General features: G+C 38.4%; 1 protein-coding gene across 2 annotated transcripts in view; it reads left to right on the top strand.

The window, feature by feature from the left end:
- LOC148661925 (caM kinase-like vesicle-associated protein) overlaps window positions 1-19898 on the top strand; it is a 73794-nt gene extending 53896 nt beyond the window's left edge. For both annotated transcript variants that reach the window (XM_088636426.1, XM_088636425.1), the window contains 10 exons: window positions 5565-5672; window positions 5903-6034; window positions 8420-8494; window positions 9806-9944; window positions 10461-10581; window positions 13433-13508; window positions 14668-14804; window positions 15140-15218; window positions 15536-15623; window positions 16200-19898. In XM_088636426.1, the coding sequence (XP_088492552.1) occupies window positions 5578-5672; window positions 5903-6034; window positions 8420-8494; window positions 9806-9944; window positions 10461-10581; window positions 13433-13508; window positions 14668-14804; window positions 15140-15218; window positions 15536-15623; window positions 16200-16559 (1302 nt within the window). In that variant the 5' untranslated portion in view covers window positions 5565-5577 and the 3' untranslated portion in view covers window positions 16560-19898. The remainder of the gene's footprint in view (window positions 1-5564; window positions 5673-5902; window positions 6035-8419; window positions 8495-9805; window positions 9945-10460; window positions 10582-13432; window positions 13509-14667; window positions 14805-15139; window positions 15219-15535; window positions 15624-16199) is intronic.

Raw genomic sequence — 19898 nt, 5'->3', positions numbered from 1 at the left:
TTTCATTGTATGCTCAAATGCCAGACAGCTGCCATGTTCTAAATTGTGATGGGTTTAATGACAGCATCCATAGTTCAATTGGCACAATCAAGAAAAGAGAAAAAATTAGTTTGAATAAGTCAAGGCAATTTATGGGGTTTACAGCAGTTTGTCCAAAAATTGATTTTGCCTGATGTTTTTTGGTAAATGGACATTTAAAATGTAGTCCGAAAGCTGTTTGGAGCCTTCTCTGTGGAAATCGGCACAACATGCAATGAAATTTGTCTAAAGTTGGAGAAGAGATAGAATTTATCAAGCATAAAGGCACTTAATTGCCAGAAAACAGCCACTGTGGTGTAGGTAGTGCAGGTAGTTACAGTAAATAACAGAATATTATTCTTTTTCTGTCATTAAGTTAACAAAAAGAAAGCTTTTTTAACAGAGATTTAAAGCTTAACTTAGGTTTACTAATGTATATTTTTGTAAGTATAAAAAATATTTGCTGAGAAGGTATACAGCAGCAATATTAATCAAATAATTATATGTAATTATTTGAAAAATCAAGAACTGTCAGCTAACAGTGGTGGTTATGTGAAAACACTAACATAAAATACATGTGATATTAAATGAGGCGATACTTCACAGCAATAGCAGCACCACAGGCACTATTTCACAGGCACAGGATCACCACACACACTAATTCACAGTGGCAGCATTGCCATGGCACTATTTTATAACCACAGCATCACCACAGACACTATTTCACAGCCACAGCATCACCACAGACACTAATTCACAGTGACAGCATTGCCATGACACTTTTTTACAGCCACAGTATCACCACAGACACTAATTTACAGTGACAGTATTGGCATGACCATTATTTTAAACCCACACCATCACCACAGACACTATTTCACAGCGGCAGCATTGCCATGGACAGAGTTTCACAGCCACAGCATCACCTTAGACATGATTTCACAGACACAGTATCACCATAGACAGTAATTCACAAGAACAGCATTACCATGGAAACTATATCAAAACCACAGCATCACCACTGACACTAATTCACAGCAACAGCATTGCCACGGACATTTCTTTACACATGTCTGGAATCATTATTTGTAACTTACAAACAAAATATTCAAATGTACTGACAACATTACAAAGCCCATATTGATCTTGAATTACTTTGGAAAAAAAGTGTCAGGTGTTTGTCTAGATCTTAAAACTATTAGGATTCTTTTTTTCACATGTGATTTAAAAAAATCACCTTTGACTACAGTCAGTGTGATTTGTGTTTGACAGAACTCAACAGACCTCCAATTTATGGACAAATATGGCTCATGTGAACATGTTTCTGGAGGCTGCGTGCTGGCTTGCTAGCACTGGGCTACTGCAGGTTTTGTATGGACTGAACATGCCTGTGATGCCTGATTTACAGTATAACTGCATGGGGCTTATGTGTGCTTCCAGGATGTATCCGGAATCAAATCCTTTCTCGTGCTGAAGTTTTCTGTTTAAATCTTTGTATGATTCATCATATATCTTTAGACAAATGCTGATACAGTAGCTGCAAATCAATTTAATAAACAAAGGGAACAAGAATCTAATTTGCTCATTAATATTTGAAAGAGACCATCATGAGGCTTTCCTTGTGCAGTGCTTTGGAATTATCTGCTCCATAGGGTCCAGCTGTGAAATGATCATTTATGTAAAATGAGCTCCTGTTGATTCAGATAAACTGAAAAAGGCCATGTCATTTAATATTAAAAAGCCCACTGTGCCATAATAATCTTGCAGTAAATAGACAAAGTAATGCGGAAAAAGAAATGAAGAAATATGAACCTGTTCAGAAGCTGTTACTATTCAAATTGTGTCATGACAGACTGGAGATATGAGAAAGATACTGTATGTTCTTGTCTTTATAGCTGTCTTGATGACTCTCAGTACTTAGCTACTTCAGATATACTGTATGCCTTCAGACAGATTCATTCATCATTCACCCATTCGTTATCTCAAAGCTGTGTATGCCTGTTAAGGATCAACGCAAAATGGAACAACAGGTAGGAGAACTATACACAGGAGAAGATGCCAATCCATAGCAGGGTATGCACATGTGCACAGTTTAGAGACAATTGACAATAAATAAACAACCTGAATCAGACAGAGGAGGAGGTAGGGAAGCAGAGAACCTGCAGAAGGTGTGGATAGCATGAAAACTCCACACAGGACTGGGGTCAGGATGGATACCGGCACCTAAGAGCTGTGAGGCAGCAGCACTGACTTCTGCTGACTAAAAAGCCCCTGGACAGATTCAAGAGTGCATTTATTAATCATTTTCTAAAACTGAGCTCCAGGACATCTAGATGTGTACAACAAACACAACACAACCTATAGTACCTTCTATTACACAGCTCTGAGTTACTTTAGGGACCAGAATGACTTAAACTGAGTAAGTCTCATGGTATTTCCCCAATCATACTTAAGCCTTGACCAAAGGAGGGGTTTTAGAGTGTTTAGATAGTCATTAGGGATGGGAGTTGTGCCCACAGACAGGAGAATTTTGGAGAGCTGTGGATTTTTTTATAGTTTTTTATAAGGGCTAAACTAGAATACTATTTCCTAAATAATGGCATTTGAAGCGATAACCATCATGGAGTTTAAAAGGGAAGGTCTTGCTAAATGTGATGTCCTAGAACAAACAACAAGAAAAGTTGATACCGTTAAAGAATATGCATGATACAAAACAATTATAAATAATGATAAAGTGGAATTTTGTGATGTTATTTTGTTTTTGTCTTCAGATTCTGTGCCCGTTTCTGGCTGGTTCAAAATTGCTTAAATTATTTTACATAATTTGGTCTGGGACCAGAGCGAATGAGTTGGACATGAATTTTGTTTAGCCATATGTGCCTGTTGGTGTACTGTATATGCTGTATTAATTAATATTATGTTCCAGTGATTTATAATGCATGCTATTTATTTCAGAATTAATCAAATAAGGATGGCACTGGAGCAATTAGTAAGTGTATGCACATCCCAGAAAGCAAGCAGAAAGCAGCAAATATCTGCTTATTCAATAAGTTTAAAAGGGCTCTAAAACATTTGTAATATATAACAGTGAGAAATAACTTATGGTAGCCATAAAGGTCAAATATAAAGGTAAAGGAATGCAAGAGGACCAAAAACTGATAAAATGTGGTCACACATTTTATTAAAAGCCCTATTTCAGAACCTGCAGTATGAATGCTTTGTTTCGTGAGTGAGGTGTAATACAATCCACATCTTTTCTTTTCACATTGGCATAGTAATCTGGTCACTTTCTTCTGGGTGTCTTGAGGCCTTTCTTATGTTTTAGTGTGTCATATTTATGTCCCTTTGATCTTTCAGTTGTGATGGTGTGGGTGACTGATTGCATTAGGTCCAATTGCCTTTCTTCCTTCTGATACTGATTTTGGGAGGATTTTGTTTGCTCTCTAACCCAAATTTTGACATTGCTGTGCGTGAATCACGGCTAAACATACAGTACCTCTAGGAAACTGTGATTACATCGATATGCCCATAAAAACACAAGTGATTCATCCTGTGTCGGGAACTGAAAACCAAACAAAGAGTGGCAGTCCATTTGACTCTGTATTCGTCCTGACCAGATTAACTGGGAGGCAGTGTGAAGGCTAACAAGAATGGTCACAAAAATATAACCTCAGCTTCGAATTCATTTTTCTGATTTTGTTCGACATTGAAGAAGAAAGGAAAGTGCAAATATTATCAGCCTCATAAAGTAGCATGATTTTCTCAAAGCTATATCCATAATCATTTTTTTAATGCCGTAATTCACATTGCTTTACGATTGCAGCCCATTGGTGGATGAGGAGAGTTGAAATTCTGGTAGGTGTATTGCAGTCTCACCTTACCACCGTCTCATGAACACAGCTGTGTGTGATCCTACGCTTTGCCCTGTGGCCTTAATAATTAATGGAGCTTCAAATAAAACTTCTGGAGGAGGTCAATCCCTAATCTCACCCACCTCCGCCTACCTACAGTACATACTATATAAACATCAAGATTCAAGATTCAAGATTTCTTTATGTGCCATATTCAATAAGTATATTGGAATACTTACTCGTTCAGCTGTACCCAGTAACAGTAGAGAAAAAAAATAGGCACAAATGACAAACAGACATGGACAATAAATTTAGACAATAGACGTTATAATACAGCCAAGACAGGACATAGTGCAAATAGTGCAGTACCTTAAAGTGCAGGTGCTAATTTGAGCTGTTTAAGATGCGGACTGCTTGGGGGAAGAAACTGTTTTTGAATCTATTGGTCAGTGTTCTGATACTGTGATACCTCCTACCAGAACTCAGGGGTGAAAACAGATCGTGGCCAGGGTGAATTGGGTCCCAAAGTACAGCTCGAGCCCGGTTGTGGCAGCGGTCCAGATATATCATGCTTCTCTCTTATGTGTTTGCACATTTTGTTTTCTCATCCCTCCCTGCACCCACATCTTTGGCCTTGCTGCAGTTCCTGGCTCATCCTTCATTGAAAAGGGGTGTTCTGACAGCTCCGTCATTATGGACGGGTTGTTGTTCTCCTCAACCAGGCGAGTTTCCCCCCCAAAGAGTTCACTGTTCAAACTCTGCCTCTTCTCCCTCTTAATTACGCCAGGGTTTGATTGAACTACTGAAATTTCAATGTAAGGGAAATCAACACTGTAGCCTGCTCTTATGGTACAATGCTTCTTGAAGTTGCCCTGTCTGTAGCTCATGCAGCAGGTCAACACAAGATGGATGTGGTGTCTAACAAAAAGGTTTCTGTTATAACAATTTTAACAGTACAAACACAGCCGATTAAATGAATTCCCCATTGTGCAAAGACAGTACCTTTCAGTACACAATACATTACAACATACAATACATGTCTTCCAATATACAATAATGATTGAAAAACATGAAGCATGCACTGCAAAAATGCAACATACAACAGATGGTGGTAGTGGCTCGCAGTCAGTCAGTTTGCAGTTAGCTATTATCTATTTGAAACACATATTGTACCACTTGGGGATGAAAACTGTTCCTGAACTTGGTGGTCTGTGTTTTTATGCTGCGGTTCTGCCTGCCAGACTGTAGAGATGAGAACAGTTTGTGTCCGGGATGGTTATGATCCTGTATTATGACACAGGCTTTATTTCAGAAACGGTTCATATACAGTAGATCTCCTCAACTGATGGTAAGTCAGATCCTATGACATTTTTTGCCGATCTCACAGGCCTCGGTATCATCTTCCTGTCCTGTGTGGTTGTGTTGCCATACCATAAAGTGATACCACCAGTCAGGACACTTTCTATGGCTTCAGTATTGGGGTCCAGGTCAGGTCAACGGAGATTTCCAACCCAATTCAATTGGAATTCCAATCTAAGATTGACAGTATTTTTGGATCCCTGCATTTCGGAATTTTGTGTATCCTGGGCACAAAAGTATAGTTTTCTCGTCTGCATTACTGCTTTTTGTTACATAATGCCCTGTTATGCCTAATGGACACTGTACAGTAAACTTTTGTCATATCTTGTTTTTCAGGGCAGGGGAGGTCATGCCGTTTGGCTGTCTGACACTAGGGGAGAAGAAGGATTATAACGATCCCTCAGAGGTGACTGACAAATATGACTTGGGCCAGATTGTTAAAACGTGAGTACCCGGGGTGCCAATTTTTGTGATTTGTTGGAACTTTACGGAGAAGTAAAAAGCATACATACTTCTCCACTATGTGAAAGCCTCTTCACCATTATGTAATTTTACTTTTGTAAAATAATATAATAAAAAGAAGGATAGTACGCCTTTTATAAGAACTCTACAGTGATTGCTGTTGCCTTACTTGTTCGTCTAATATCACATGTGTGTTTGCTCTCTGTTTGAAGGGAGGAGTTCTGTGAAATTTTTCGGGCCAAGGACAAGGCCACGCTGAAAATGTACACCTGTAAGAAATTCCTGAAAAAAGATGGGAGGAAAGTTCGGAAAGCTGCCAAAAATGAGATCCAAATTTTAAAGATGTGAGTGTCTTTTTCCTTTAAAGAGAGGTTTTTGTAAGTGGTAACAAACCATAAACATATTAGTCCATACAGTATGTCCAGTTCAATCCTGGATAACCATTTGAAGATTAATCATCCAGATAATATTGTCTACCATCTCTGTACCCTTGGTTCTCAAGCACACAGTTCACTTGTTTTGCTAACTTTGTTGCTGTGCACTCTTTTAAGATAATTTAAAAAGTTTTACTTTCACAATTCACATTCACAATCTCATGTTTTGCTTTTTGTTTCTTGAATTATTTATTCATTGGAAAGGAGGTTCAATTACAAGAGTTCGGCTTTTATTAGGTACGGTATTCATTGGCTGCTTCTCCTTAATTATTTTTACTGTCAACATCTTGGGTGTTCTTCTCAATTAATTAAAGTGAAAGCATTTTCAAAACGTATAACACTTTTCTGGGTTCCTTGCAAAATCAAGCAAAATCATTCAAAGCCTGAAAGACTGCATTCAAGAAATGAAATCTGTCCCAAAATACAATGTGTCTAACACCCTAAATTGGTCATTCCAAACACCAAGTTTTCCCAAAATGTTGTGGGTGTGTGGACCAAACTGCCCAGTGATTTGTGAGTCTTGTTGTCCGATCTACCCGGATTACATCACAGGGATGCCTGGTTCTTATTTGATTGGTACAGTAAATACTGTATGTAGTCTGTAATTTAATAGAGGAAGCTGATTGTGAAAAATTTATATTGTGTTGCCTTGAGACAGCAGCGTTCAGCATTCACTGTAAAATTTAGACTAACCACTTATCAACCGAAATCCATCAGCATATGTCATAATACAACAATGGCAGCTGCAATAAGATTAAGAGTACCAATTAGAGATTTTTCACATTTACAGGGTCCAAAAGACCCTAGAAGTAAGAAAGTACAGTCAATTATGCTAAAACGTTTAGAATAAAACTGCAGTTACCTTTTGTACTCACTGAGGTGCAATAAAAAGAAACTTCTAGGCATCTACTGTACTGTATAATCTTTCAACTATTGCTAGTTTAAAGTTGGACTTGCATGTGACCAGGAACTGCAGAACACGAGAATACTAACACCTTGACTTTTTCAATAGGACATTTTGACAGTTTTCTTTTCTTATTAATGGTGACATCATTACAAAAAAACACAGTTGATGTATTACACATAGCATGACTTAACATGAAGGAGCTTGTATTCCTAAGTACTGTATATAAGTATTCATAAGTAAGGTAAATACTCATGTACTGTAGGTTTCATGGACTTTTACTTGCATAATTGTATAAAATTGTGCTCTGTGGTTGATAGTTTTAAATATACAGTATATGTACTGTAGGTTGTGGTTTTTAAAAACATGTAATTGCTCAATTATGATATTATATAATAAATTATGATAAATATTTCTTAACAAGCCATAATAATACTAAATCACACTTTTTACATTTTCTAATACCATGATTGAGCTCAAACTAGTTACAAAATATGTTTCAGTATGAAACAAAAAAAAAGCTCTCTGGAGTGTTTTTGAAACCAAATACAAAATGATCACAATTAAACTAAAAAATATTTAAAAAATATAATTTCTGATCATTTCAGAAATTAACAAGGCTAGAATGCAAGAGCAATGTGGGGATTTTTTTCTGAAAAATTGTCTGTTTTTCTGACAAATTTTCTACTTGTATTTGAACTAGTATACAAGTTAACTGATATATCACTGTTTCAGAGCTTTTTTAAAACACCCTTGTCTTCCTTTTTGGTTATATTGCATTAGCAGGTTGAAATTTACAACAGAATTTGTTACTGGCAGGAAACCACACAAACACAGAAAACTAAAATATCTAAAGACTGCCACTGTTCATTTGCAGGGCTTTTTCTCTCTATACTGGGAACAAAATGTGATTTACCTCCTTTCCCGAATAAATAAAATGCATATGACACCACACTATACAGTACTTATTACTTACAATGTGTTTTCAAATAATGTTTTTTTCCTCCTGTTGTGTTTCATAATTATTTCAGTGCAGTTATTTCTCATGTTGTTTGCTTTATGTCTTAAAAGAGGATGTTTTGTAAAACTGAAAAAAAACCCACAATGTTTCACAATGTGTGTTGTCTTTGATTTTGTCTTTCTACCAGAGCACACAGGTGGCTAAGTCAATATTTTTAAGCAATGTTAATAAATATTTGGAAATGTTTATGAAGTGAAAAACATTATTTTCAGTTTCTCGGTTTTGATTTGTCCCACTATATATATATTTATATACTTAAATTTTTTTGGTTCTACACATTATAAAACAGTTTCTCCTGCCTGGAAGAAATCTGAAGATGTACTACGTCTCTCTACTACTCTAACTTCCTTTCTCCTTTCCCACTTCTCAGGGTGAAGCACCCCAACATTCTCCAGCTGGTAGATGTTTTTGAGACCAAAAAGGAGTATTTTCTGTTTCTTGAACTGTGAGTCAACATCTCAGTCTGGTATTGTAGACCAGATTAAACTAGAAGGAGGTGGTACAGTACTTGCATTATAAAATCAGAATTCATGGTGAATGAGCAACTGTGTCTGAAGGCTGCCTGACAAACATACTCTCACTCTCTTTGTTTTGGCAGACGCTTTCTAAGCCTTTTGTGGTCTGAAATGATATATACAGTACAGGGAGTTGTTCTGCACTGATATCTTGATGCTCTGTCTGAGAGTTGCTGTACATCTCAGCATTCTTGACTTGTTATTTTATTCATCAAGATGAACCATTTTCTCTTCAGTTCTGTTTTATTCACAAAATTCACATAATACCTCTGATGACTGTACTTGTATCTGTATCTGTCAAATTATAGGTCCATGACTTTGTTTTTTAGGCTAGGATGGAAATATTACTGTGATTAATTTACAGACTTGTGATGCCATCCCTGTGTCTTTACCATAGTTACTCTTTTTTTAACATCACAGACCTTCCCTCCCCCAGATCTGCCACATCTCAGTTAAAAACAACACCTATGAGATCTCACGGAAATGGATATTTATTTATTGCTGTAAAGGAGTCACAGTGACTCCTTCTTCAAATCACTGCACATCTTTTAATACTGAAAGACCATATGGACCAGGAACCACACTCTTGAATCAGAGCCATTTTCCCCCAGCAGTGTAACCGACTACCTTCAGTCTCTAGACAACTTTCGGGATGGATCTATAGTGTCTGCCTTGAAGCCAGACACCTGGATTCTTGTGAAGAAAGCCCTCAGGGAGACCCAGTTGTAAAAAAAAACAATGATTAAGGGAAGGGTACCCATCTTTTAAATTATTTTAAAAACGAGTCTGATAATGCACCTCTTGATTAATTTTGATGAAATGATGTGTTATATTATGAATACAGTCATGTAGAGATACTCACCATCTGAAAATAATAAGGAGGTGTGAATTTCATATATTTGAGTTTTACCATATCTGCGGTAACAACTCTTGTTTTCACCCACAATTACCTTTAATGTTGTCTGGTCAGTGAAACCAAGCCAGATACATTTTGACAGTCTGACAGTGAATTATCATAAAACTACTATAAATTAGTCAGCAGAAAGCAAATTCTCTGACTGCAGAATTCAACAGGAGATAGGGTCCACTCATATACATGTGTGGATATTTGGCTGATCAGTCACTCTGGTGTTCTACATGTGTAAAATACAGTCAAAGCTCCTAATCTGAGCACTCTGGAAATAAAGGTATTATAGTCACCAAAAAGTGACTTTGACAATAGCACTTGTCTTCCTATACAGTGCCACAGGCCGGGAGGTATTTGACTGGATCCTTGACCAGGGCTACTACTCAGAGCGTGACACCAGCAATGTCATCCGTCAAGTGATGGAAGCAGTGGCTTATCTGCACTCCCTGCGCATAGTGCACAGGAACCTCAAGGTATGTTGCCCTCTGCTGGGTAAATTAGGTACTGCACCAAGCAAAATCGGGCTGACATCCATCATCACTGCTTGCACAGAGGCTTTATCCGTTCCTGCCAAGTTATAAATATGCACTTCACAGCATTGAAGCTCTGCTTGACACTGGGATAGAGAAACTGGAGCAAATCAATTAGACTAAAACAAACTGTATCATGGTGAATGGTCTCCCTCCTCATACATGTAATGTTAAATTGGATCCTTTGGAATTAAAAGGACAATATAAATGTGAACGATTCTTAATGGTACAAGTTAGCACCACAGGAGAGAAAACCAAGGTAAGATTTTTTTTATAATGAATCTTAAAAACCCTAAGGGAAAAAAATGCAATTATAAAATCTGTAGATCACTAAATTATCTGTATTGCCTTGTATTTTTGAGCAGTCATCTTGAAAAGGATGTCCAAAGTGTCAAAATACCCTTTTCTAGCTTTTTCTTTTTTAAAAAAGGGTGATAATTACTGGAAATGTCATTTCAGCTTGAGAACCTGGTTTACTACAACCGCCTGAAAAATTCCAAAATTGTCATTAGTGATTTCCACCTGGCCAAGCTGGAGAACGGGCTCATTAAGGATCCCTGTGGGACTCCGGAGTACTTGGGTGAGTCTGGTGGGAGAAAAGGGCTGGTGAGCTACAGAGAGTTCTGGTGTTTTTTAGCTATCGGGTTCTTCAAGTTCTCAAGGAAACAGCATTCTTGTGATGAACCTGCACTGAAGTACAGTATGTAGCCTCCTCAGGGTCCTCTTTAAACTTTTATGTTGATAGTGAGCCTGATCACAGACAAAAACTAATCACATCTGCTGTATTGCAGAATAAATGTCTTCAATACTTTACAGATATTTACAGACTTTACAGTGTGGTACAATATGACATATAAACTGCCATGTGACAATACATGCACTTAAGCGCACTGTGTTGTGATGCTGGGTATTTTAAAAGGCATCAAAAATAATAATCCACAAATGAAAATGTACTCCAGAGAGAACTGCTTGTCTCTGTATACTCACCAACATTACAAAGCAGGAAAACCATCACTGATAAGAAGCTAAACAGAATGAGCAGAAAGGAAGACTCAGCTGAAACATGAGAGTATAGAGAATCTTTCACAATATGATGATGTTGAGTAAACTAAAACATATACTGATGGAAAAAAGAAACGCAACGTTTTCTGGAATGAGAATACTATAGTTGCAGCTTAGGCACTTTCACAAAAAGTTGTCAATGTGTTTTAAGCCCTCTGACCAGCAATACAGCTTGTGCAGTGAGGCACTGCAACTTGCAAATCACACGAAAGCTCGTTAGGTCCACTTTTACCTAACTAGGTCCATGTGGAACAATGCCTGATCAGGTCACCTTTAAAAAGGCCTTAATTCAAAGCTTAGGCCACAGCAAGAAAAAGGCCACACAGTCAGATTTCTGTGCATTCCGTAATGCCTCGAATGTCACCAGAAGCAAGGGAGAGGGCCATTGGCAGAAGGCAGGCATGTCATGTGCCAGTGTTGCCAGACACTATGGAGTAAGCCGCTCCACTGTGTCCCAACTGCGGAGAAGGTCTCAGCAGACCGGCAGGGCAGATGACCGTCCAAGATCCGGTCACCCTCGAGTGACCACACCAGAGCAGGACCAACACATCAGACTGGTCCATCTGAGAGATCGTTTCAGATCTGCCACCCTTACTGCTGCTGAAACTGCTGGCAGACACAATGCCCCCATCACTGACAGGACAGTGAGGCTCCATGCTGCTGGCCTTAGAGCAAGGCAACCTGTCAAAGGCCCTCTGCTCACACCTCCTAGACGTCACACCCGACTGTCTTGGGCCAGACAGAGGCTGCAATGGACTCGTCAGCAGTGGCATCAGGTCCTCTTCATGGATGAGTCACTCTTCAGCCTGTTCCACACAGACGGGAGGGCCAGAGTGTTGAGGAGGAGGTGTTGCATTTCTTTTTTCCATCAGTATATATTTATGAAGCAGTGATAAGTACTAGTAGTTAGAAAACAGAGTTATACAGAGAAATCATGTTACTTAGTCTAAGACTAGGACTATCAGCATTTTTGACAATGTGTCTGAGTGCTGAAGAATATTCTGAGTAGACATTTCTTCAAAAATAGCATGCATTTAAAAACAGAAACTCTCACCTGTCCATTCTCTACCCAAAGACTAATGAATAACATTGCAGAAGCAAGACTTAAAGATCTCCTTAACCTTCATGAAAACCAGGAATTTCCTCCACCTAATTGTTAGGTGTGTCTTCATGATATAAGTATGTGACATACTATCCAGAAAAAACAAAATCTAACAAAGCACAATCATTAGTGCATAAGAGAATAGCTACAAGCATAGCCAACAGTAAGGTCAAGGTGTACAGTACATCATCCTTCTTGTTTTGTCCCTTCATAAGAACAGTGTATCAAATCAGACAAACTGTAGCAGAAATCCTCTGGAGATAAGATTCACCAGCTTCTTGTCGGTCAACCGCAAATAATCAGCTGGACAGGTGCTTCATTAATGGCAAAAGAGATGGACATCAGTGTGCACCAGGTCAGGGCTGGGAGGTGGTGTGGTGTGGTCTGGTGTGGTCCCACCCATAACACTCACAGATGCAGCTGGTGTACTTTTTAACAAATGACCTTCTATCACCAGGCCTGACCCAACAGCACTGCTTAGTGTTTTACCAGTTTTGCACAAGATGTCATTATGTGACATTAATGTGTGCCTTTGATACAGTCCTGTGAGCTCTGTTATAATTCATTACTTATTCAAATCAATTTCAGGAAGAAAATCTTCTGGTTTTTGCTGGTGCTTTGTGCACACACAGTCTTCTTTGACTAGAAACTTGCCAGTTTAGCTTGACAGAGGTTTAGATAAGATAAGATCATTTTATTGGCCCTATACAATTTCTTGCATTAGGAACTTGTTTTTTTGCATACCCCAGCTTGCTCTCCATGAGACACACAGACAGGGAGAGAGAAGCCTGGGGTCAGAGCACAGGGTCAGCTATTGTACAGCACCCCTGGAGCAGCAGGGGTTAAGGGCCTTGCTCAGGGGCTCACCAAAGTAGAATTCCCCTGCCAGCTGTGGGATTTGAACCAGCAACCTTCTAGCCACAGGCGCAGATCCTTAGCCACAGAGCCGAGGTTTACTTGGATATATATGTAAGGCACCCTTATCGATACACCCACACACTAATTTATTAAGAGGATTTTCTCACTACTAATCAGAATCTAATTTTATGTATTATCAATCTCACAAGGAGTTGCTGAGATATCAGACCGAAGTTTATGTTGTATCTTGAAACAGTCCTTTTCTCGTTTAAACAGGTTTCTCCTCACCTGTACTGTGATAATCACAGGCTGTTCAAGAGTGCACTCCCTAAATAAATTAAAACAAAACAGAAGAGCAGGCATCAATGGTTTTAAATTGCTACTTATAATTATTTGGCTCTCTGCACAGCTCCAGAGGTGGTTGGCAGACAGAGGTATGGAAGACCAGTCGATTGCTGGGCCATTGGAGTCATTATGTATATATTGTAAGTATTTCATTGTTAATGAGATTAGGAGGACATCTATTTCCTTGGCACATGGTTGTAGCATTATGTTTATATTGTATTATTTATTATTATTTATATTATATTATTATTATATAATTATTTATTATTATTTATATTATATTATTTATATTTATATTATATTTATTTCTACAATATGTGTTCTATTATAACATCCACTAAATCCTTTAAATGACAATTATGTTAAAAATGAGCCCTCCTCCTAATTTTGTATAATATTTCTTTTATTGGGAAATCCATTGTGGACAAGGGCATAAAGGTACCATAAGACTGTTCCATAGAAAAAAATATGGCTGGAATTTTTTGACTGGGTGAAATGGGCTCCCGTGGAACACAACAGACTCCACCGCAATACAGAAGGATGTCAACATTCCCTGCCTTGAATCTTCGTGAATAGCCACATTCTATATGACCTAGTCCACCCCATACTATAATGTACTAGAGTATATAGTATGTACAGTATGGTTAAAAGGCGCTAGCAGCCATATCACCCTGCAACTCACAACTGGCAACCCACTGAAGCCAAGCAGGTTTGAGCCTGGTCAGTACCTGGATGGGAGACCTCCTGGGAAAAACTAAGGTTGCTGCTGGAAGAGGTGTTAGTGGGGCCAGCAGGGGGCACTCACCCTGCAGTCCTTGTGGGTCCTAATGCCCCAGTATAGTGACGGGGACACTATACTGTAAACAGGCGCTGTCCTTCATCTGAGATGTAAAACCGAGGTCCTGACTCTCTGTGGTCATTAAAAATCCCAGGGTGTTTCTTGAAAAGAGTAGGGGTAGAGTGTAACCCTGGCGTCCTGGCCAAATTTCCCATGCCTCCTAATAATCCCCCATGATAATAAAAGTACTAAAGCATTGGATTTAGGTTAATCAAAAAATCCCTCCTCTGTGTCCAGCAGATGCCTGCACTTCCCAGCTATTTCCCTGCTCCATGATTAGCATGCCCCACTGTAATGAATGTAATGTAATGTTGAATTCACAGATATCGAGACCCTACTGTACATAAAATCCAACCCTTTGTCACTCCACTTGGTGAGTGCCTTCATGGCTACCACACAGAACTGAGACTGTGTTCAGGCAGGATTCAGTGCAGCTTAAGACATGTCTGTTCTTTTCACAGGCTTTCGGGTAATCCTCCATTTTATGATGAAACTGATGATGAGGACTACGAGAATCATGACAAGAATTTGTTTAGAAAGATCCTGGCTGGAAACTACGAGTTTGATTCTCCATACTGGGACGATATTTCTGATTCAGGTGCTCAGATTAATACAGACGTTTAATTAAACGTCTTTGCTTTAGACACACACAGCAATACACATGCATTATATAGTCATATAACACTGAATATACATTTGCCAGCACCAATAAATTCATTAATAATGCAAGATGAGTTCATTTTCATGCTATAGACCAACATATTTCCATCTGTTTCCTCTTTGATCTAATGATTTAGTTGATTTATCCTGTCTAGTGTACTTATTTTTATTCACTAAGCTCAGAAATGTTTAACAAGTGAACAGTTACTAAGTAGATTATGCTGCACGTGTTGGTTTCTCAATGGACAATTGCCCGTGTTGATTCCTTTGCAGCCAAGGAGCTGGTGGCCCGTCTGATGGAGGTAGACCAGGACCAGAGACTCACTGCACAGGAAGCCATTAACCACGAGTGGTAAACATTTAGTGTTTTAGTAAATTGTGTCAAACGTATTTTTAAGCTGCCATTTTATAAAGAAAAGGCATTTAAATTTAATAAGAAGTGGTTCTTTTTTCCTAAAAAATGAAATATGTGTTGTTTTGCTACAGACAGTTATGTGCTGTATGTCATGCATAGATATAATCACTAAGGGTTTGTCACTTTAAGGATTAGATTGCATTACTGTGTTTTCTTCTCAATGTTCAACATTAGCCAAATATCAGTTGCTAATCTTCTTTATTGAAACAAATCATGGGAAGGGAAAGTCATGGACTTCTTTTATCTTGCCTCAGGATTTCTGGAAATGCAGCTTCAGACAAAAACATAAAGGATGGTGTCTGTGCGCAGATTGAAAAGAATTTTGCCAAAGCAAAGTGGAAGGTAATCTTCTTGCTTTTTTGCTGCTGTTTTGTGTGCACATACTCTCTTTTGACTTGAAATTTGCCAATTAGCATTGTAATCTTTCCGATAGAGGTTCACTTGGAAGAGTGTGTAAGGAAATGTTTTACATTCCTGGTTATGTCTCAGTTGGACATTAAAATCCCATTGCAGCTGGCACTAATTTGGCTGAAATTGAGAATGATTAACACTTTTCCCCCAAAGCTACAAAACGCTTAACGAAAACTGCAGAAATTGCAGAAAACTGGACTTTGTCTCTTCTTCTGGAGGTTTTGTGACAGTGTTCTAAAAAAGCATTTACATTTTATGGGGTCTGACACTAGTTAACTAAAATTCAGCCAAATTAAACAGATACGTAGGGATAGTGAGACCATGTTTTTTTTTTATTTGAGGGCTTTGTAATTTAATATTTGAAAACAGATGTCCTGCACTGTGGAATACAGTTTGAAATGCCTTACTTGTTTCATTAAAAACATTCTACCGGGTGCTTTAGATACCCGACCTGGCTGGTTCTCCTTATCGTCCTTATTATTCTCCTTATTGTCCTTTGCCCCACAGAAAGCAGTGCGGGTCACCACCATCATGAAGAGGCTTCGGGCGCCGGAGCAGAGCGAGTCGGCAGCAGCCAGCCCAGCCACCCCCGGAGCTCAGGGGGCTCCGTCTGCTCCACCTGCTAGCGACACCCCTGCGCCCCCTGACGCAGCCCCAGAAAGCACCCCTGCCCCTGCAGGGGCCCCCGGCGCTGAGTCAGAGGACAAACCTGCCAGCGCAGAAGACCGCAAGGACCCGGCTCAGCCTGACAACTCTGCCAAAGTGAGTGTGGCAGCTGAAGAAGAGGATCCTTCGTCACGATGTAATGGGGAGACCCCAGCTCCCCTCAACTCTGCAACTGAAGCCTGGGATGAGCAGAATGGCTAAACTAGGGCCCTGTTCCCCTGCCCCCAAGCACTCTGTATTATAGCCGCTGGCATGGTGACGCTGAATCTGCTCTCTCACACAGCATAGTTAGTATCCAGCTTAAAGAGCCAGTGTTCTGTCTTTCCTGAGAGGTGTTCTGCTGTTTTGTCCTTTCAATAATTTTTTATCCATCCTTTTAGGGACCTAAATTATCCCTCGCTACAGCAGCTTTTTGCTGAAGATACAGGAAGCTGCTGTTTCTGAAATGTTTGTTTCTTTGTGAATGGGGTTTGTAACTGCCTTAAGCTGTCCTTCTGAGATTTCATTTCTCCTCCCCCAATGCTCCCACCCTGCGTTAAAAACCCAAAGTATTGTAAGAGACACAGCTGGGACTGCAGTCTTTTCTGTGAATTTCCGTCAGCATTTCATTCTCAGAGTCTTCTTTGAAGAAGAGGTGTTTTGAAGCAGATTCTTTAGTCTCTGTGCTTGCAGACAGGGAATTAAGCTATAGAAGAAAAACCTCTCTGATGGCAGATAAGTTTTGGTATCATTGGTTAGTTACCAATTAGTATCCACCCTTTTGAAGGGATTTAGCAGTAGTCCCCTAAAGAAACAGGTTTTGACTCCCACTCATTTTTAAACAAGGTATAACAAAATATTATCCCAAAACACATCCCAAAATAGGTAGACTTATCCCAGGAGACTTTCTAAAAAGTGTTTCTCCAAAAGTAAACAGAGGAAGGAAACCTGAACGTCAACAACCCCACAACTAAACCTTTGAAGCCCCTTACATAAGATTGGATTTTCATAATAAATCTTACTCTGTGATCATCATCTTCATTGTAACATAATTCAGTAGTATTTATTGAATAATACTTCCCTCTTGGAAATGTTTCTGCTCTGCTTCTGATATCTTTTATTCCCCTCTTCATTTCCTCACTAATGTTATTATAATAAGTACTTACTGGTTCTCTTTGTCATGGGACACCCCTTCTGCTTTTTGCGTAATGGATGCAGTATATCAAGTACATTCCTGCTTTTTGTGGGGTGAATCTCATCAGCAGGTGTTTAATGTATTGTTCTTCACTCTCAGATTACTGCCCAAGCAGCCTTCGGAAAGCAGACACTGCTCTTTAAGTATTATACTGCTGTAAATAGAAATGTCCGTAGGAGTAGCCAAACTGGCATGCATTCTTAAGTTTCCTATTCATTCACATTGTTTCTTAGTTAGCACCTGATGGATAAAGATTTGATCTGACTCCCTGCCTTTACATGTAGAAACACATTGTTCTCTTAACTGATGCCAATTTTATTCATATGTACTTTAGAAATGTTAATGAGTGTACACTCGGTTACTTGTTTCTGTCCATTTCTTACATACAGTATATTTCATGTATACTTCTATTTTCCGGGGGAAGATTATGTTGATATGGAAATACATACATATGTATGTATGAATATGTTCTATTTATTTCTAGACTTTATTTGTATTTGGGACATGGTCACTCCATTATAGTAAAAAATATTCTTTGGATTCTTCTGGATTGTTTTCTGAATTCATATAATAGCAGCAGATTCTTAAAGATTGCCGTAGACAGACATATCATTACAACTACGTAGATGATGAAGAAGTACAATATGCATAAAAAAGAATGTTAAAATATCATTTGATTTTGTTCCTTTATTAAAATATTGTCTGGATTTAGATAAATGTATATAGAATTATATTAAAGATCAAATGTTTATAAGAACATGCTTGTACAAAACAGATATTCATAGCATTCATACACATAGCTTTGTGAAGTTAGTTTTACACATCCTTTACTGAGGAGATGTCAGTTAATTTTAACTGTTTCATTTATGCTGAATAATAATAAAATTTACATAACAACCATCAAGGAATATATTACTTGCATGTGGAAAAGATGCGAAGGGAGAAGTTATTTTGTTGTTTATTTTTTATTGCTTCTTTAGTAACTATTACCTGTACGATTCCTTTCTAAGAGTGGAATTTTTAGAGATTGTTAGAGATTTTACTAATGCTTTTCTAGGCTGTAAAGTGAACAGACTTAGTGATGCAGTTTCAATATTGCACATACTTCTTTTTAGAAGAAATGTGAATGTACAGTATACTTCCTTATTCTCTGTTTAGAAAATGGACAAGTCACTTATTAAAATGGTACCTCCTTTTAAAACAGCCCCAACAGATGCTTCTCACAAATAAGGCATGAATAAGGTGAACATTTTTTGCTGTGGGTGTTCACTGTTCTTTAGTGAGCAATTGATAACCTCTGTGGAAACTGTATTTCTCTTTTGTTCTTTAGCTGCCCTAGACTTAAACAGAAAGTAAATAAAACAGATATAGTAATAGTTATTAAATGTCAATAACTTTCACATATTTTACTTTTAAATGCACCCCATCACCTAAGGGTACCTCAAACAGTGATTGGAGGGATAAAGTTAGCAGTATGTTTATCATACTCTAATTCCGTATGTTGTGTGAAGGAAACTAGTCATTCTGATGGCTCTGAATGTAATGCCTTACGCAATTAATGCTTGTTACTGCATGTATTATACATTTTCCACTTAGCTTAGGGTGAGCTCTCGGTATTGTCGAATTCTGTCACATCTAGAGTAGTAGTTTATAAATTGTCGAACATATAAGCATTATGTTCTTTCACAAAATCGTTGTTATGCACCGGTGTATATTTTCAGCTTTAAAAATATAAATTTAAAATAATAAAACTAAAAACTACGCCACAAAACATGAATTTGAATTATTTTCGTCACCTTTGTCAATAATGTGCAATAATAACCGAGAACAATTGTTATAATTGCCATGGTAGCAGACCTTCTGTAATAGCAGGCTGAGTCAGTGGGTGCTACTCTGAAGTGTTTCATTTTTAAAATATTTTTTTTGTGCATAACCCCTGACAAATACCAGCAAGGACAAAGAATCAGATGAATGCACACAGGCTGGATCAAGGGGAAATGGTTCTGAACTGAAAATAGAACGGCTAAATACCGTGTTTTGCACAAGGTTATTTAGCTTACTGCGCTGTGGTAGGAGTTGGTTTGTTTTACAACGATGAAAATCTTTGTTAGTCAGATGCCTTTGTCTTCTGTTCTGTGTAAAAACGGGTTAAACTCCCCTGTTTTGCGGATATTGCCTTTCCATTATGGTTCTCTTTATTCCCAGCGCCCTGCTTGTCTCGAAGCTCTCTAGTTCATACACCGTTATTTTATTGCTTCTTAGGTTCTGTATGTAAACTGTAACAAAAACGTCAATGTATACTTTTCTGCTCTTTTAACACTAGCTTACTATTATGTGAATATTGATTATTAAAAGCCATCCTTGTC

This window comes from Lepisosteus platostomus, chromosome 6 (genome assembly GCF_059453375.1).
Source record: "Lepisosteus platostomus isolate fLepPlt1 chromosome 6, fLepPlt1.hap1, whole genome shotgun sequence".
Lineage (NCBI taxonomy): Eukaryota > Metazoa > Chordata > Actinopteri > Semionotiformes > Lepisosteidae > Lepisosteus > Lepisosteus platostomus.
Note: the sequence above shows the minus strand (reverse complement) of the source record. Positions and strands in the feature narration are given on the sequence as shown.